General features: G+C 43.3%; 1 protein-coding gene and 1 pseudogene across 1 annotated transcript; both read right to left on the reverse strand.

The window, feature by feature from the left end:
• Positions 1-1,554: 1,554 nt before the first annotated feature.
• On the reverse strand, positions 1,555-13,686 carry RH20 (DEA(D/H)-box RNA helicase family protein). Its single transcript, XM_086522021.1, has 10 exons — positions 13,478-13,686; positions 12,958-13,310; positions 12,680-12,859; positions 3,783-3,944; positions 3,555-3,709; positions 3,377-3,469; positions 3,216-3,301; positions 2,856-3,082; positions 2,203-2,430; positions 1,555-2,108 (listed from the first exon to the last, which is right to left on the reverse strand). Exons 1-10 carry the CDS (start codon positions 13,531-13,533, stop codon positions 2,008-2,010), a joined length of 1,641 nt encoding a protein of 546 aa, XP_086378147.1. The 5' UTR covers positions 13,534-13,686; the 3' UTR covers positions 1,555-2,007.
• Positions 13,687-15,187: 1,501 nt separating this feature from the next.
• Positions 15,188-19,086, reverse strand: LOC147449602 (cytochrome P450 734A6-like; annotated as a pseudogene).
• Positions 19,087-19,369: the final 283 nt, after the last annotated feature.

Consider the following 19,369-nt stretch of genomic DNA (forward strand, 5'->3'; position numbering starts at 1 on the left):
ATTAAGTTTCTTTGCTTCCAAATTCTCCAAAGGAATTCCCCTCTAGCCTTATTCCAATACAAGCTGAGAAAACCAACATAATCCCCAAGCAAGAGCTTCTTCCAATTGAGAAGGAAGCCTGGAGTTTTGACTAGGGGTGCGAAAACATTGGTGTTTGGAGGGCAAGAGACAAAGAAATGGAAAAACACATCCTTTAACCTATCCAAACAATCCTAGTGTGTTCACACAGCACTACCATAATATGGCAACAAAGAGTGATACAATGAATGACATCTAGCACTTAATGTATAGGATAGTGCCAGGCTTAGTGGAGTAGATCAATGCAAAAAAGGGAAGAAAGTAAAAGCATTGCAAAAAGTGTGCGCCAAGATGGTCTCTCATGCAGAGTCACTTGGAAACATAGTGGTGATAAGTCTTAACGTGCTTGGTACAAGTGCAGCACACTATATCCCTCACAACATCCAATTCACTATGACCATCATTGAAGAAAGTGGTGGTGGAAGCATCATGTTTAAGACTATTGGTGCAGTGTTGGTTCAACCACCTATTCCATGAATTCTTTCAAGACTGCACCTTAGGGTTTTAACTGTGAGATTACCAATACTATGTAATCTTGACTAGATTTTCCTAGTTGATTTTGACTGCCAATCATGAGAGACAGGTATTTTTTTTACTATTTCATAGTTCTACGCAGTCATGAGCAAAGTTTACGCACCATAGCTCCATCTCTTAGCGGTGACCTTCATTTGTAAAACTACAGCACACATTGCTCTTGCGATGCAAATGCCTGCACCATAATTGAAAGTCCCAAACAATTCTAGGTTTTAAACCCCTAAGTCAACTTCCCCTTTGTTTGAAGATAATTTCCTCACACAGCTCCAACAACCTCATTCCCTTTTGTGTTCACACTTGAGGACTTATAACAAGATATCTCGTGACAGGCACAGGTGCTGCCTTTCATTCCAGGTGTGTTAGTTATGCGTGCGCGCGGTGTGTGTGTGTGTGTGTGTGTGTGTGTGTGTGTGTGTGTGTGTGTGTGTGAGAGAGAGAGAGAGAGAGAGAGAGAGAGAGCAGTCCCAGTAGGGAAAAATAAAAAATGTACACGCAGTCATCGCAAAGGTTCTCAACTGTGTACAAGCTGAAATTTCGCTGTTCGTCAAAGGCAGTGCCAATACAAAACCTCATTACTTGCAAACTTGGAAGTTAGGACTGACTGCTAAAGCTTAAAGATCAAACCAGGAAAAGGTAGTAAATAGCATCCTTAAAACTTACCAACAATGTTGAGTACCTATCTAATTTTATTTTGTGAGAAACCCATCAAGATTGGGCTTCAGCACAAGTCTTCTCTTGTTCGTAGGGCCATCGAAATCGTAAAGTGGACAAGTTAAACAATTCACCAATAGATTCTCAACTACATAACATTCATCCACATAGCAGAAAATGCTTTGGGTACTGAGTCCAAAGTCCGGCTTTGTAAAAGCCAACCTGCCCAATAGGGGACCTGATACCTTTGGACCATTAAAGCATCGTTCAACAATTTCACAAAAAGTCCCCTACTCCAATGTCAAGAATGCTTGAACTAAAGAAATGACATTACATACTAAAAGACCAGCAGCTTTTAGAAAGATGGTGATGAATTATGTTCATTGATTCCAACCTCAGTAGCATATACCATTCTCAAGAAAATCTATCATACAAGAATAGATGCACAGCTCCCAGCTCAGATGAATCGCTTCGCAAGCGCTGTTGCTAAATCAGCTTACTGACTGTTGGGGCTATTCAGACACATCATTGATGCTAGCTCTCTCTCTCAGCACCCAAAAGAAAACAAAGCATCGGGCACTATCCATAATGTCTTCAGGTATGAGAAATCAGCCAATGACTTGGAAGTCCGACAGAAATGTGACTGTTGAGTGAAGGTCACATCGTTTCAGGATGAAATTCTGCATTCATAAGGAGGGATGGCAATTTCTCAACTCCTTGCAACCAGGGGGACACATCCAATAGTCAACGACCCCAAGTTCGAGTTCCTCCAAGCGGGACAGTGTTGGAACCAGACCTGAACGACCCTCTTCCTCCATACCCACGACCTCGCTGGTCACGAAATCCTGCATTACAAACTCAATTTATATCTTAGGTGAAGTACCACAACAAACTCTCAAATAATGAAACAAACTCTCAAAAAATGAATACCAATTTTACCTCCTCCATAACCAGAACCTGCCATTCCCTGCAAAGCAGGATTGATGGATTGTCCAGCTTCCATTAGAATGCCAATCAGCTCCCTTGCATGTTTGGCATTTGCTGCTGTGAAGAAAGTATATGCTGTGCCTGTTGCTCCAGCTCGACCTGTGCGACCAATTCGATGCACATAGTCCTCACAGGAACCCGGGAAATCATAATTGATCACACACTTAATATCTTTGACGTCTGTCGACAATTCAAACACACATCAATCCAATGTTTAAGCTGAAACAGGAAACTCAGATTCAGTATTGCCCTAAATAAATATTCTCATAATGAACCTAAGGAATGTCCTTAACACTCCTGCCTAATGGAGAACTCCTGGAGTACTGCTGCCATGGCAAAGCATGAGAAGCACACCTTCGTGTCTTAAGAGCCAATTGTCGAAATCAGTCGGGCTGCCCAATGAAAGCCAGCTCCAAATATGCGGACCACAGCATGGCGGCGGCAGAGGCCCACATTTAACTAAGACCATCTAAGACATCCCATGTTCACTGCACCGCCGCCACGCCACAATCTCGCCTTTAGATCACTGGCCAGCAGCCCGCTGATTTCCACGCCTCTTATGCAGTACTTGTGAAGTTAAAAATAGCCCACATCAATGTACATACCCAGACCACGGGCAGCAACATCAGTTGCAGTCATGATGGGACTCTTTCCAGCCTTAAATTCAGAAAGAACCCAATCACGTTCGGCTTGACTCTTGTCCCCGTGAATGGATAAAGCTGGCCATCCATCCATGCGCAATTGTCTCGTCACTTGATCACAACCTCGTTTGGTCTCCATAAAAATCAATAGCTTACTCCCATCCATGATGTCCTCTAGTAGCTTGATGAGTCTGCACAACCCTCCTTTGTTATTAGAACTGAACCCAGAGACAAAACATCCGAGAAGAGCACTCATTGGTAGCCAGTCCCTCATGCATTTACTTAACGAGAACCAGAGCTCCATGAAATCCAGCTAGCACTTACTTTGGATATTTTTCCTGCTCAGATACCACATCCACAATTTGCCTAATAGCATGGTTGGCTTTCAAGTCAGTTGAGCCAATGATGACCTGTTCAAACCCAGTATAATAAGAAACAGCAGAAAAAAGGTGTCTCAAGTTGACAGCTAAATAGAGGAGTCTTACTTTGTATGGATTATGTAAAAATTGTCTGGCTAAAAACTCAACCTCCTTCGGCCATGTAGCACTCCAATATAGCGTTTGACGATCAGGTCGTATCTGCAAAAGAAATGTGCTTCTCAATCCACAAGTCTCACGAGCACAAAGGAGCCTCAAAGTCTTCACAAACAGCACATAATGAAACCTGAGCAACAATTTTACGAATTTGAGGTTCAAACCCCATATCCAACATCCTGTCAGCCTCATCGAGAACTAAGTATGTCACTCTTCGAAGATTGGTTTGCCTAGCCTCCAACATGTCAATCAGTCTACCAGGTGTTGCAATCACTATTTCCACCCCTGTAATAAGCATAGTTCCTATTTCAGCAGAGGTCCTCAAATTTATATGATTCAAAGAGGTCCTATAGTGCACCTTTCTGGAGATCTCTAATTTGTGGACCCTTTGGTGCGCCGCCATATATACATGTATTCTTGATTTTTGATGATGCCCCAAATTTGGTGGCTTCCTGTTGTATTTGAACTGCAAGCTCTCGTGTGGGTGCAAGAACTAGCACGATAGGACCATCTCCAGGAGCTGGACAAAAAAAAAACAGTCAGCAACTGAAATCAGCTTTCAATGATTCTGCACATACATGGGCCAATGTTGAATTTCAGTGAAGTAGACTCTTAACAGTAAATCAATATCCTGCACAAGAATTTGAGAGACACAAAATGAATACAAACATAATAATTTCAAGACAGACAGAAGACCTTGATATAGTCAGAATCCCATTCAAGAATCAGGGAGTGAGAGAGAGACAGACAGACAGACAAGAGACAGTGACACAGATATTTTGAAGACTGAGCCTAAGGTTAATACGTAAGATGACTATAGTTTTGTGCAATTGACTAGATGACACATAGTCACGGAGCCATATGTACTTGCTACTACAACTTCAAAGCCAAGATAAATCTAGGGGAGCCTAGGGGACTTCAGACCCAAAACCTTATGAGACGATTGGAAGGACTTGCATGCCCAAGCAACCATCAGATTGGTATCCGATCGTGCATAACCCTTATTTACGTAATGATTCTACAAGGCGTAGTTAAGACTTGAGTTTTGTTATGGGACGCTCCCTCAAAAGTTCTCCTTATTCATGGGAGAATAGTACATAAACCACAAATCCATGTGCATTACAGCACCAAACTTACAGACCGATCCAAGTGAAAACGGCATTGCAAACAAGTGAATGTCAATGACATACTCCAAGCTCTTGGTTCCTAATGCAATTAATCCTAATGTAATACAAAATCAGCTATATATCCTTTGCATGATGCCCGTTCCAAAAAACGACCTCCCGAGAAGGCGACATCAAATTGCTGTATGAATTCAAGGGCTTGATGGATGTCCTGATAGCCTGAAAACTTGTCAAAGTTGACTGTTTGACCCCCATCCTTGAACTCCTTGGTCTTCTTGTCCATGTGTTCACTGTCTCCCCTGAAGTACTAGATGGCTCCCTATGCCTTCTAGACTTTATCAAAAAACTGGTTTTCTTGCTTTTCCGACTTTTTCTCCGCTTCTTTTGCTTTTTCTCATCCTCTCTAGAAGATGAAGAAAAATTTGGGTCCTCCTCGACACGAACACGCTTGTTTACCACCTCAAAAGTTGACTTCCAGCCCAAATAACCACATAAATCCCCTGATTTCTTCTTCCTCCGAGAGTGCTTTAAGCTTTTCATCAATCGATTTGTTTCCTTTTCAAGAGCTTAGTCAAACTCTTTCTATGAGTACAATTTCTACTTTTCGGCACTCGGCTTTTCTTTCTACTTCATTGCCGCCTTAAGAGGTGAATGAATGGCCGCCTACCATCCCGAATGAATCTCGTCAAGTGGGTGATTCTTCAGAGATTTGCATACTACGGAATTTCAATAGAGATAGAGAGAGAGAAGGAGAGTCTGAGAGTCGACACAGCACGGCGGAGTTCTAAACCAAGACACATTAGCCCCAACGACTGGCGCCCCTTTCGTTATTTCTTCATTATTACTCTTCGCAAAGTAGGGTCCAACTCTCTTCGAGACTCTGCGTCCATATGCTCTCTGGGCAAGAGTGACACTCTAGGCACTTATAAAGGTACAAAGGATGCCCAAAAGCATCAGATCTAAAAGCACTTGCTTCCAAAAGCATCTGCACCCAAATGCTTCTGCTCGCACAAAACTGTCAAGAACCAGCCAATGAAAAACGTGAAAATCCATACACCTGCTCCGTCAACACTGTCAACGCAATTTACGGAAAGCTGCCCCAGAGTTTCAAGCTTTTGATGTTCAGGTTTTAGACCCCTCAATCGGTGCTCCATAAGTCGGTAGAGGTTAGGATTTTGATTCTCTAACCCCTTAGGCTCCTCAGCCCATCTCCTAGTTCAATTCCTCGTCCCCTTGGCCAATCCTTTTCCAGTGGGGCATGCCACATCATCGCTTTATGACGCTCTTTCATGTGTGTATGGTTAAGAGTATGTGTTAGAAAGATGAAATGTGTGCAACATTTTGTCTGTGAATGATTTAAACTTACTACATCTAGACATCTGTTATAAATACGCGAAAGCTGAATGTGATGGCTAAGTGAATGTAAAGTGAATATGTGTCTAGGACATCAAGATTCCTATCTGGATTGCATCGAGTTCCTAAGATTGCTACACAGGTGCATCAAGAGTTATGGACTAGATGAGATGGCTAGATTGAATGATTGAAACGCAATGTTCAGTGTGAACTAAGGGTGTGACTTTGTGAATTGCATGCTCTATGAATGTACTATCTTGTGGGGATGGTCACGGGTATGGTTTGCTTGAAATGTGATAAGAAAGGATATGAATCCTATAGCAACAAGATTTAGTAGACCAAGACATCCGTGAAAAGATCCGCACGGTCTAAATGTGATTACTTAATATGTTACAATGATCATAATTTGTATCTGAGACCCTCGACAAAAATGTCATTGATCATTGCTTTGTAGAAGTGCTGGATTTGTGGAGTCTAGTACATGGGTACATCAAGTCAATGCCTACTAAAGAAAGTTTTTGTCCTTCGGTTGTTTTGCACGGGCGATAACAATTCTTTCAAGAGGGGAGAATGTCACAAGTTGGTCACGTGGCATGCCTAACTGGAAGGACTAGCCGAAAGAACAAGGGGTTAAGAGTTGAAAACTCTAACCCATAAGATCTTGAAGATATGATCGTGGGGCCTAAAGGGGTTCAGATTTTTGAAACCTGACCCGACCAACTTATGGAGCATTGGCCGAGGGGCCTAAAACTCTATAAAAACGTAGCACAACGGCTAGGGCAAATTTTCACGTATTGCACTAGGATGCCACGTAGCATGCTAGCCAGGATTTTCGCGTTTTGATCTCGCAAATTTTAATCGAATCTGGCACAAGCTTATGCTTTTGGAATTAGGGCTTTTGGGTGAAGAGCTTTTGGGGCTCTCTACTTTTGGGTTGTTAGGTGCAACGGAAGTGAATGTTGAACTTTGCTCGAGATGAGTGCTCCGAACTTTGCTCAAGGGTTCCTTTTACTTACGAAAGGGAGAGCCTTCCGTTCTTTAATGAGAGAGTACAATGGACACAAACAAAGTGAATGGACACTGTGCGTGAAGGTGCATGAGACTGAGAGATAGAGAAAGAAGAGAATACGACACCAAAATGTTGTCAAACCCTCCTCCGAAGGCCCCACTCTCTATGGCGAGAGCGGTCTACTTATGATTGCACAAATCTCTACAATGCTTGGACTTGCCGACGATGTCGACGACGATGAGGACGATGCCGAGACGGGATGAAATTTGAAAATCCTAATGGCTGAAATCTGCAAATCTTGATCTGTTGAATTCTGACTCTATGTCGGTGATGATGTCGATGCAACGACGACGCACTGAAAACGCAGATGCTGAAATCTGCGTTTTCCGGGCTGAAACTGCAAACTTCGCTGGATCTGACCGTGCGACGAGGATCTGCTGCGGGAAGGTGAGATCTGCGAGATTCGGGGGTTGTTATGCTGTGTCTAAGGGCTGAAAACTGAAAACGCTGGTCCTATTCTGTCACGACGATCTGCAAAAACGCTGAGGTTGTTCTGCAAACCAAAAACGCTAGGGCTGAAAACTCACCTTGCGGGGAAATCGTCTAAAGCTAGGAAATCTGTTGTGTTGTTGTGGGAATCTGCTAATGCTAGGGCTGATCTGCTGTCTACTGTCGCCGGGAATCTGCAAGTGCAAAAACGCTGGCTGATCTAGTGCAAAAACGCTAGGCCTTCTGTTGAGAGAAAACGCCAGAGTTGTCGTGGGGGTTGGTCCTGCTGAGAAGTTGCCTGTTGAGCAAGGTGCTCCTGCTGCCTCTTCTGCCAGAAAGTGCTGACTCTGGTTTTGCTTATATATTAACTTAGCAAAATTGCCCTACCTACTTTCCAACAAAAGTCAATTAAAAATAATAAGTGAAAAATGTCAAAAATAGGGAAAATAGGCCTATGCACTGTAAAAATGCTACTAAAGGAATCTGACTGGAATATGATGGTCATCCTGTGTGCAACCAGAGGATATGCATCTAATCTAAGTGTCTCGACATGCACGTTCTACGAACAGACTCACAAAAGTGCCAGATCACTTCCTTTTCTAGACCGACTTGATTGAATTGAACCCTGATCATGCTGTAGCTTGTCCACGGACACATAGGGTTGGATGTGTGGGCATCCCTTGTACTATTCATGAGTACCCTAGGGCCAATCTCTCGAGAGCATCTCGACACAAAGTCTTGAAGAGAAATCGACCCTCGAGGAGTTGCACCTTTGCGAAGCAATAATAAAGAAATATCGAAAGAAGCGCCAGTCTTTGGGGCCAAGGAATGGAACTCTGTCGTTCCATGTTGACTCTCCTCTTCTCTCTCTCTATTCAAGTTTTTTTGTTTCGGGAGTCAGGTAGGGCACTCCTGGCCGCTCTCCTCATACACCGAAAAAGTATACAAGAAGAACGACCAAGATTATGCACCCAGAATCCTAAGGCATCTATTCAAGTTCATTTCAATTATTTGCAATTTTTGTACATGTGTTGCTATCGATTGCTCACTTGGACGCTGATTGCTCGCTTGAAGTGTCCAAGCTTGTAACACAACCAGAGAGCCGCCAATAGTAACAACCAGAAATGAGCTTGCCGCCAATGAAAGTTGTTGAACATTGTGCCGAAGCACACTAACTAGTACCATGATCCATCTGCAGCCATGTAACTACGTCGTGCAAAGGCAAGAAAGAGGGGTAACAATCGATGAAGAAAATGATAGATAAGAGGCAAGATCGGTTGAGGTAGATTAAGAGAAAGAACCATCAGTAGCACTAAAATGAATTTGCCAAGGAGGTCTTGACCACCGTAGCGGACAGTCCACTTCTTGAAGGTGACTCCTGTAATCCAAAGTTGGGAGACTTTTGGTGTCACATCGTACAAGATGAAGTGGCAAGCCATAGAATAATTCTGGAATTTCAACGAATTTTAAAAAAAACTAACGTCGTAGATTGGCCACGAGAGATGAGGTTCTTTTGGGCATTGAATTAAACACTTGCTTTTGAAATGAATACTAGGTTTTAGTATTTGATCCTTTTAGGCTTGGACCTCTATTATATGAGGCCTCGGGGAGGCTCCTAGCATTCTAACAATTGTAGATTTGCAAAGAGCTCTCCCCCTAACTCTTATACCTCGTGAAGATTAATATCAAAGAAATACCAAAAGAAGCGCCAAGTTTTGGAACTAGAGCATCTGAGACCTCATCTGCTAGACGTCTTTCAAGCATTGTGGAAGCATAGATTGGTTATCAATGCGAAAAAGAGAGAATTTTTTTGGCCCGACATACATTTCTTGGGACATGTCGTCTCAACAAAAGGAGTACACATGGACCTGGCCAAAATTGAGACTATTCGCAATTGGCTTAACTTAAAGAATGTTCATGACATTCGAAGCTTTTTGGGTTTGTGCTCTTATTATCGGCGGTTCATTCTGATTTGCCAAAAGCTCAAGTTTGATAGGCAAAAGGCACCAGGGCTGTTACAACCACTGCCGATTCTCGATAAGCCATGGGAAAGCATTGCTATGGACTTCATCTTTGATCCTCCAAGAACGCCAACAGGGAATGATGGTAAATGGACCATTATCTGCAGGTTCAGCAAGCAGGCCCAGTTTATCCCTGTCAGGCAGAAGATAAAATCTGATCAGATGGCATGCTTGTTCATGTACAATGTGCTTAAGTACCATGGTATGCCACAATCGATTGTCAACGATCGTGATCCTCGCATGACAAGTTTGTTCTGGAGAGGATTATTTGAGAACATGGGCACTACGCTCAAGTTCTCCTTCGTTTCATCCACAAACTGATGGACAGTCAGAAGAGGTTACTTCTATTGTCTTAGATCTGCTGAAATGATGTGTCACATGATAAGGGCAAGTGGGAACAATATTTGCCTATGCTTGAGTATGCGTACAATAATACAGTGCATTCGTCGACTAGTAAAGCATCTTTTGAGATTGTTGAAGGCAGCAAAAAAGTTCCTCCCATTTTGCACACAAAGAACAAGATCTTTTGAGGCAGATTGATATGTTGAGAACATGGATGAAATGTACAAGAACATTAAAGTTGCCTTGGAGAAGACTCGGGCAAAACAGAAAAAGGTTGCTAATCGTCACCGCCATGAATTGCTGTTATCACTTGGTAATTGGGTTCAAGAAGGCGAGGTTAAAAAAGATGAAGGACAAGGAACGCTTGTTCCCTAAGCTCAGCATGCATTACTATGGGCCTTTTCAGTGCTTGACAAGATCAGCGATGTGGTTTACAGATTGAAATTGTCTGATGCGAGAAAGATTCATAATGCGTTTCACGTGATCTTGTAAGACCCTTCATGGTTGATGTGCCAGAAGATATGCCAGATGAGGATCAACCAGAAGTTGAAGAGCTTGATGAGATCCTCGTACCTGAGCAAGTTTTGGCACATAAGGACAGAAAAGTTAAAGGACAATTTGCAAGACGCTACTTGGTGAAGTTCAAGAACTATCCGCCTATGGATGCAAAGTGGATGGAAGAGCATGAGCTCTCAGAGTCACCAAATGTATTGCAGCTTTACCATGAAGCCTTTGGGTTACAACCTACTTATGCCCCAACCCAACGTGTCCAAAGAAGGGCTAAAATGATAGAGCTAGCACATCAAATGTACGTATGAATTCAGTGTAATAGATGAAAATGACAAAAGTATGAAGGTCTCATTAAGTCACTCGTATCTATGTGTTACGATTATAGTTACCAAGAACGGGAAACCGGAATGGGAACGCGGAACAAAATGCCATTCCCTGTTATCGGTACTCACGTTTGAAACACGGAACGGGGATTCGAAACGGGAACTTGGAATGGGAACGGGGAACGGAGACCTGAAAGCAGCCATTCCCTGTTACTATGGTTACGACCTTTCTTGCAGATACATGCGATGATAAAAGAGTTCTGACAACACAAGATCATTAGTGGCGTGTATTTATAGTATGCAATCGAGGACGTTTGCAATTTCAAGAGAAGGGTATGTCACGAGGACGTGGCAACTGCTAACCTTAGTTGTTCGTCTCTTTCCTTGTTTTATTTTTGAGACCCTCGTTTTGAAGTTGCAAATGGTCGAACATTGTATGGCCATTGTGAACGGTAGTTTCACCCGCAGACGGGAAGTTGGTCGGCATTGGAATTCGTATAGTAAGAGGATGTCTAGGCTCAATTCAAGATCATGTAGTTCCCCGTCGCACTTAGCAAGTTGGTGGATACTAGGAAGTGAACTCAATAAAGGCACAAAGCCAAGGTGGAGTCACCAAAGGAAAGTACCCGACAGTTGGGCCACATTGCATTTTGGATGCGGTTCCAATGGGGATAGATGGTCAGAAGACCAGTGGGAGCCCAACGGAAGCATCTCTTAAAAATTAGGGAACTGCTATTTTGGGCCATGAAATCTCTTCGCGTCATTACCTTCGGAATGACAAGGGGAACATTTCAGAACTCTACTGCAAAATCAACTGGGTAATCGGTCGGGAGATTTTTAAGCGACAACCCCGAAACAAGAAACTGCTTGTAAATGTGCCAAGTGGCACATTTTGGTGCAATTTCCTCTTGCTAGAGAAGGTAGCTCTGAAATTTAAGCTGAGGGAGAGTTCTTGTCACAGGTTAAGAGCTATTGACAGCAGGCTTTCCCTCTCATGTAGAGTGTGGTGCAAGAAGCCATGTCCTACACACCTCACACTGCTCTCTCTCCTCCCTAAATGCAATAATGTGATGCCCCACAAGAGGGCTCTTCATTTGACTCATGTACAACTGTGTGGTTACATGCGTTTTTGTTGAGGCAAGAGCCTCTCTGAGCAGGAACAGGAGTAGCTAACTGCTACTCCAAAAGCAGGCATCGGTGAGGGTGATAACCTCACCGTACAGGTGCATTTTCAGCGCCGCTTATGCGCTGGATTTTGACTGTTTTTCAGCCATCGGACACTAGAACCATTGGGAACAGTGCCCCACTGCTAGAGGACAGTTCGAGGACTGTTTAGGGCTGAAAACAGGGCAAAACCCAGTAAATACAGCGTGCTGAATTTACTGTTTTTGCGCAGAAATCAGAGGGTTTATATCAGTGGAAGTGAGTTCCAACAGGGAAATTGGTTTCGCGCAAGTTTTGGGGCTGATAAGTTGCCAAAATTTTGCCAAAACAAGTGGTATCTAGCTGGATACAGGTAAAGAATTCCCAAGACTCTACTTTGCAATTTACCCTCTTAAAGTATAAAGAAATATCCAAAGGGGTCCCAATTTTGGAGCCTATAGGTTGTCAGCGTCTGCTCGGAGCAGTCTAGCTTCCGAGCCGTGTGTGCTTAAGTGTTCATTCCCGTTGCAGGTTACCTTTGCAAAGTGCTCTGTGTGTGTGTGTGTGTCTAAAGTAAAGAATTTCAGGTGAAAGCCAAAGCCATGGACCGATTTAGGAAAATTTGGGAGATGGCAATGGGAGGCAACTGAAGGGCTGATGGCTCTTGGCTGCAAGGCGAATGTATGGGCTGTGAAAGATGGCTGGTCGGCGGTGGCCTGCTATACAACCAAGATGCAGGGCAGGGAGAGGGGTCGATGGCCAGCTGAAAGACCAGGCGACACCTCTCTCTCTCTCTCTCTCTCTCTCTCTGCCAAAACAAAACAAGGGCCAGGAACCCATCATATTACTAAGGCATACCATACAGCCATGCTAGCTAAGCTTTATAACAAAAGGGGAAGCTATTGTGTGAAAGAAACAATCTAAAGAGTGTGTTGGCTTACCAAGAAAAGGCTGAGCATTGACATGAACGATTGCAGGTAATAAGTATGCCAATGTTTTTCCAGACCCAGTTTCCGCAAGCCCAACAAGGTCCCTTCCTTTCAAAGCCATGGGCCAACCTTGAGCTTGAATAGGTGTGGGCTCTGTGAAGCCAGCCTTCAAGACCTCCTGAAGAACATAATCTGCCAGAAACATGTGGAGTCATGCAAAGTAAACATCTGCTCATTCAATGCACTTTGTGTCTTAAGTTATAAAGCACAGACAGTCCAATAGCGCATACCTGGAAAGGACGCCTCGTCAAAAGTTCGGACAGGCTTTGGAATGTCGCGACCCTCCACAGAGATATCTCGTAGTCTGCGATAGGCCAAAACCTCTTCTTCTGTCAAGGCAGCGACAGCTGGATGCTCCACATAAAAATTCTTCTCAAAAGGTGTAAGACCTTCAAAATCCTCTTTTGGGAGAGCAACACTGTCAAGGTCTCGCTTCGAGCTTAGAAAATCTCGATCCCGATCACCCCAGCCGCCGCCTCTTCCACCCCCACTGGTCCAGCTGCCTCCATCACTGTAACCACCACCTCCAAAGCGCCCACCAGAACCACCTCTTCCACTCGATCCAAACCTACCTCCAAAATCACTGCAAAGACAAAAAGTATACAAAGGACACTGCCGATTAGCCTACTGCAGCATGTGCTTCTAATGGCTCAAAATTTCATGGCCAGAAACTTGCTTCACCGGGGGGGGCGGGGGGGGGGGGGGGGGGGGGTTGAAAAAATTAGGGTTAAAAAGACGGGCATATCATACCTTCTCCTGTCGCGGAAGCTGCTGGGATCACCGATTCTGCCGTCGAAGCGACTCATGGTGACAAAATTGCGAGGAAAAACGCAGACAACCTGCTCTGGCTGCCAACAGCTGCGAAGCGCAATCTAATCGGACGATGGAACAACACTTTCTTGATCTTCTGCTATCGAGAGCTGCAAAGGGGCGTGCTGGCGATTGCGACGACCCTAATAAGCACCGCCACATGAGCTAATCCCTTTCACACTTTACAACCTTCTTGGTCTCCCACGTTTTTTTACGACATCAAAATCACAAATGTTGGAGTCGGCACAAAATCAAGGGACTCCTCAAACTAAAACACTCCCCAAAATAACTAGACTTGCTTGGTGGGCCTTTGTCGTACATAATCTACAGAATTTGGAGCGCAACTGGTTACTTGGGTAGTTGGTTGTAATTGTTGTTGCCTTGAGTCTAGAAAATGAGTAGAATCTATTGATAGGCACCAATAATAGTTCAGCTTGGGACTTGATGAGCATTGGAAAGAAGCAAGTTGTGTCCCATAGTGCTCCATATACGACAAAGAGCTACTAAAGAGGGTAATTGAATTGAGCAAAAGGGTTGAAACTTAACCTACTTTGGTAGTTATTTGCAGATTGCACCATTCAACCTAGTAATATCGACCATTTAGTCTCTAGATCGTGGAACCATCTTTGAGACACCCATCTTATTCTGAATCAAGCATAGTCAATTAACATACTATAAATAATGAACTACACTACCAACCTTATAATTGTGTACGAATGTCATCCAATTGTGCAAGCAACGGACAATGTTTGAGTCAAGCTACAAAAAAGCAATGTGAATAGTTAAAAATATCATCTTGCAATGAAATGTCACGGATTGACACTGCAAAGTATACAGTGCACGTCATGCACAGGTGCCATACAAAAGTATGATGGAGAGTTGGCACTGTGGTCCCTCCAAAAATTATAAGAAACGAAAGTTGTGCCCTGCCCCGTAGCGTTTATGTGTTGCGCCAAGCAAACACACAGTCATGGGGTGCTGGATATAGATAACGAACCTTGTCGTGTCGCTGAGTTGAAGTCGCGCTTGTGCAATTGAAACGTCCACTGTTGTGAATAGATGTCCTCCCTATCAGACACAAAACACACGTTAAGACAAATAGAAAAGATGCAGGATATAGATTAAACTTAAAGAGAAGTAGAGCTAACGTTATGTTCTACATCATAAACGTATTGGACTCCTACGTAGTGTGAGAAGTGCCCTCGCTTTGCATCCTAAAACCAATGAGCCAGAGCTTCGTGGCCCAGTGCTTGTTGGGCATATACCACAGTCAATGTATGTCAAAAGACGACATTTCAGACATACATGTCAACCAAGGCAGTGCCATATGCATTCAAGGGGCTTTGACATACGGCCAAAGCACTGCAAAGATTAGTGAGGCCTTTCCCTCAAGCCCCCGACTAGAAATCTCCTTGTATTTAATTTTTCCATGTATGTGTGTTAGGGTGGTAGAAGGTGACCTCCTTGTACTGTGGGACCAACACTCTGCTTGATTGGCTTTTGGCTGGAGAACAAATACAACCTTCAAGAGAACGGCAATGTTTCCTTCAACGAGGTCTCCTATGGCAAATTCGCAGTGGTGATGGAGCAAGGGGTCATCATCATGTATGCCTCCACACTGGTCCCTTGTCTTACAAGGTGGTGGGCTTCTCATCCATAGACGAGAACAACATGACAGTCGCCTCTATCCACTACCCTTCTCGCTGCACGAGCATCACCTTGACATACAACAGTGAAGGGGGAGTTGTGATCATTCAATAGAAGTGCAACAGCAGAATGCCTGAATGCTACAACTCCTTCAACATTTCTATAGGATCCAACGACAACAACATTGACATTTTCTTCAGGCTCGATTAGGATAGGAACTTCTGCCGTCTGCATTGCCAACAATCTCTTAGCATCAATAGAAAAATGTGTTGAACGAGCCTGCGAAGACAATGAGTTTTGGTGATTCGACTCTAGATTAGGCCAATTGATCATTGATTGAAATCTGATATCTTATGTTTCAATAGCACTAGAACAGACCTTTGCCATGGGTTGACCGCAAGAAATATTTGATCTTTGAGAGTGCTCTTCACATCAGCAAGCATCCGAAGTACCTTCCAGCTTGATGATCTATGAAATATAAGTAGGGTTTGAAAGGTCTCCGGTACTCCTTTCCGGTTCTGCCCGGCTTGCTGCTGCACGGGCAAACTGCGTGGAAAAAAATTGGTGTGAATCTTGAGAATTAGGCATGGGGACATGTTGCATATCATTTCCATGAACATTGAAGGATGGCTAAGGGCACAGAATTGTTGAATCTGCATGAGCTATACTTGGAGTGGCATAATGCTGGCCATAACTAGTTGCGCCTACAGAAACGAGCTGAGTAAGGTAGTTGAAGCTGAACATACTGTTCAGTTGGCCACTGGGTCTTGTTGCACATAAAGCTGCTATGATCGCTACGTGGGGAAGGCGCAGGTAGGCTTATAATTAGGTATTGACGCTTCACTACAAAAGAAGGCCGATTCCAATATGTCGATGGGGCAAACAGTGACATTGTCGACCTTGTACTGCTCGAATGAATAGGGAGGAGCTTGGCTTATAGACTCTATGTTGCTGAAGAATGCTCTCGTCATGTCGATGAGGGAGGCTTTTCTTCATGGCTCTTCGCTTTCATGTGAACAGGTATAAGGTGCCAGTACCATAGATGCCACCTCCAACACCATAGATGGGAGTTGATCCAACACCATAGATGGGAATTGCCACTTCGAGCACCATAGATCAGAGGATGAGAAGGTAGTAGGTTGATTTCCATTAAAGCCATCATCGCCTACGTACTGTCGTCATATCCTACTCTCTCTCTCTCTCTCTCTCTCTCTCTCTCAAAGAGTGGCTAGAGACAAACCTATAGACAAAGCTCCGAGCTACTTGTGAAGAAAATCAAAGTGCTTCTGAAAGCAATCGAGCAATGCAAACTACTTTTTTTATTTTATTCACTTGGTGCTTTTCACGTGCAGTTTTCATTGCAGTGATGTTTTTTTAAAATTTAAATGTATTGCCACGTGGTGGCTTCTGCTTTCAGATACTGGTGAAAGAGCCTTGGGCTCACCGAGTAACAAGGTCTTCACTAACTTACTAAGGGCAGCACTGCCTGAGAGAGAGAGAGAGAGAGAGAGAGAGAGAGAGAGAGAGAGAGAGAGAGAGAGAGAGAGAGAGAGAGAGAGAGAGAGAGAGAGAGAGAGAGTTGTAGCAACATACCTTGCAGTGTTCTTCACCCCACAATTTGGAATCAACATGCAAGACCAGATGGGGAAAAATATAGAAGTACCACCACGAATTGAGATACCACCAAGCTTGACATCCTTGTTGGCTTCTCTAGAAAGGCCAATGGTAGGACGGTACAATCGCAACACTTCTTGCATAATCATCCCTATCTGGCGAAAAGAGCATAACCCCCAGTCCAAAAGTGCATGTTAATTACTAGTAGGAACACTAATTTAGGACTTACAAGCTTTAATTAATTCAAGGAATTTGCATTTGGATGACCACTGCCAACTGGGATAAAGCTTTTTCCCGAGCCCAATCTTGCCACTCAGGATGGATGGCAAGAAGCATGACTGCCCATGTGAGCAACAATGAGGTCATCTCATGGCCCGCGAAGAAAAAGGTCTTGCATTCATCAATTATTTCTTGCAAACTCATTGTGATTAAATTCTTTTGGTTTCCTTTCTTTAAGAGCAGACAACATCAATCCCAACAAGTCACTTCCAAAGACATCAATTTCATTCTCATTGGCAAGGCTTGGTCGCCTTTTGATAATCTACTCCAAAATTGATGAGATTTGTTTTCTTAGCCTCCATCAATAACGGTTGGTTGTTGTGGGTAGGAACTTGAAGAGAAGCTTCAAAAATCATATAACGTTAATATTCTAATTATGGGCAGCAATCACACTCTGGAAGAAAGTAAGGAACATATTTAAGATTATCTCTTGAAGGTCTATGGCAAAAAATTAGCTATGGTACAACATGGCCTTGCAATGCATTTAACGCATGTCATACATTCAAGACACACCGTATCCACTACATCAGCATTCAATGCACACCATATCACCACACACAAAAGTTTAAAACTTTCATGTGCACTCCATGTGCAGAGAAAGCAATGCCTTTGGCAACCGCCATAGGCCAGCAATCCCACGTCCACAACCACACTTAGCTAGGTATGTTTCTCTTCTCTCACAAAAGCCCACGATGTTATCATAATCCAAAATGCAGGAAGCAAACACCAAGAGATAAGCATACTAACACATACTAGCCCCATTGCACCAATCGAGAAGGTCATCTGAAACTTCATCCAAAATAGTAAGGATGATTGTAAAGGAGCAGCATGTAAACCAACATCCTGGAACGTAAGGTAAACTCCCAAACTTTGGAAAAAGAGCCTATTGTTCGTGTTGTAGTAAGAAAACTTGCTTTCCTTCAACGTAGCTACTACCAAATGCAATATGGGCAATGATGCTTGTTGTCAAAGCCCTAAACTCTTTGCATACATTAATTTCCTTGCACAAAGATGAGCTTTCAGACATCTCTCTCCATTTCTCTAACATGGTCTATTCAAGCTTGCAATTGTTGGAACCATTCCATATCAAAAATTGCTCTTCATCAATTATTTACAACCTAAACATTGCCTATCAATTGCTCCATAGCAAAGACCAGGGCATAAACAAATTAGAAGAATGGTCTACCTTCAACTTTTCTAAGAAAAATTCTAGACTCACTATCCTTCTATGTTGTAGCCACTTCTCTCCTTCAAGAGTCATGATCCCCGTGGCAATCAAGTCCTCCAGTTGAAGCACCAGGGCAGGCTTTGGATAGTGACCATACTTATACTTCCTTGCAAAGCTCAAGATCAATAAGTACCAACCTAGGCTTCGAACCCAGTCAATAGACAAATGGGATGTCTGCACAAGAAAATTCCCATCCTGGTTCATGAGTACTTCCATAAACTTGCTTAGAGAAAAAGAAATCCGCATACATATCTAGTGAACTTTGTGATATGATGAAAGACGGAGCAAAACTTGCATTGACATTTATTTATCCACATTGGATCCCTCTCGCCATGGAGTCTGTTCACTTTTTCTTTTTATTGTTCTTCATCATGAGCTCTTGCTCGAGATGTACTAGATATCTAGCTAAGTGCAATTGGGTTAAAGGACCCCCACCCCAAACTTTGGCATGGCCTTACCTACATCGAGCTAGGTATGCTTTCATAAGTAACACACAATGCTTTCAAATAACATACATCCTTTTTACAAGTAACACGCAATGCTTTCATAAGTCGCAATGCAAAAATGATAGTATATGTATACTTTCCACCGTCTCGCACTTCAAACTACAAGATGATCATTACACCCCAGTATCATCAACATCTTTTTGAAATGCCAACATTCACTGCAAAACAGCTAAACATCTGAACACTATTGATTCACAAAAGTGTATTCGGAGGTACTCATACACATCTTCAAGAACTAGTGGAACACATACCATACTAAGTAGTGCAATGGCCATGATAAGGAAATAGGCATGGCATGATGTCATGGGTAATGTGAGGCATGGGGGAAGCTAGGGCAGCCTTGTTGAGGGTAGAAAACCCCCCATAGTTTCCAAAGGGGATGTGATAAGGGGGGCCATGGATGCCTTGAGCTTTAAGAAATTTTGAAGGCACAAGGGGCTCCAAAGGTCTTTTAAGCTCCATTAGATGCACATTTCTCTCTAATAGACTATATCCTTTTGGCCCCTATTGAGATGTGACCATCTCTCCTCTTGGTCCCCTGCTGAGATAAGTCTAGAA

Source organism: Adiantum capillus-veneris, chromosome 10 (assembly GCF_014529385.1).
Source record: "Adiantum capillus-veneris isolate H3 chromosome 10, ASM1452938v2, whole genome shotgun sequence".
Classification (NCBI taxonomy): Eukaryota; Viridiplantae; Streptophyta; class Polypodiopsida; order Polypodiales; family Pteridaceae; genus Adiantum; species Adiantum capillus-veneris.

Bases quoted from the DNA above. Each gene is read 5' to 3' on its own strand.
- RH20 (XM_086522021.1), bottom strand. From the start codon at position 13,533: ATGAGTCGCTTCGACGGCAGAATCGGTGATCCCAGCAGCTTCCGCGAC. The intron at 12,860-12,957 runs GTATGCGCTATT...TGTTTCTGGCAG, and splicing joins TGACGAGGCGTCCTTTCCAG to ATTATGTTCTTCAGGAGGTC. The intron at 3,945-12,679 runs GTAAGCCAACAC...TTTTTTGTCCAG, and splicing joins CAATGCTCAGCCTTTTCTTG to CTCCTGGAGATGGTCCTATC.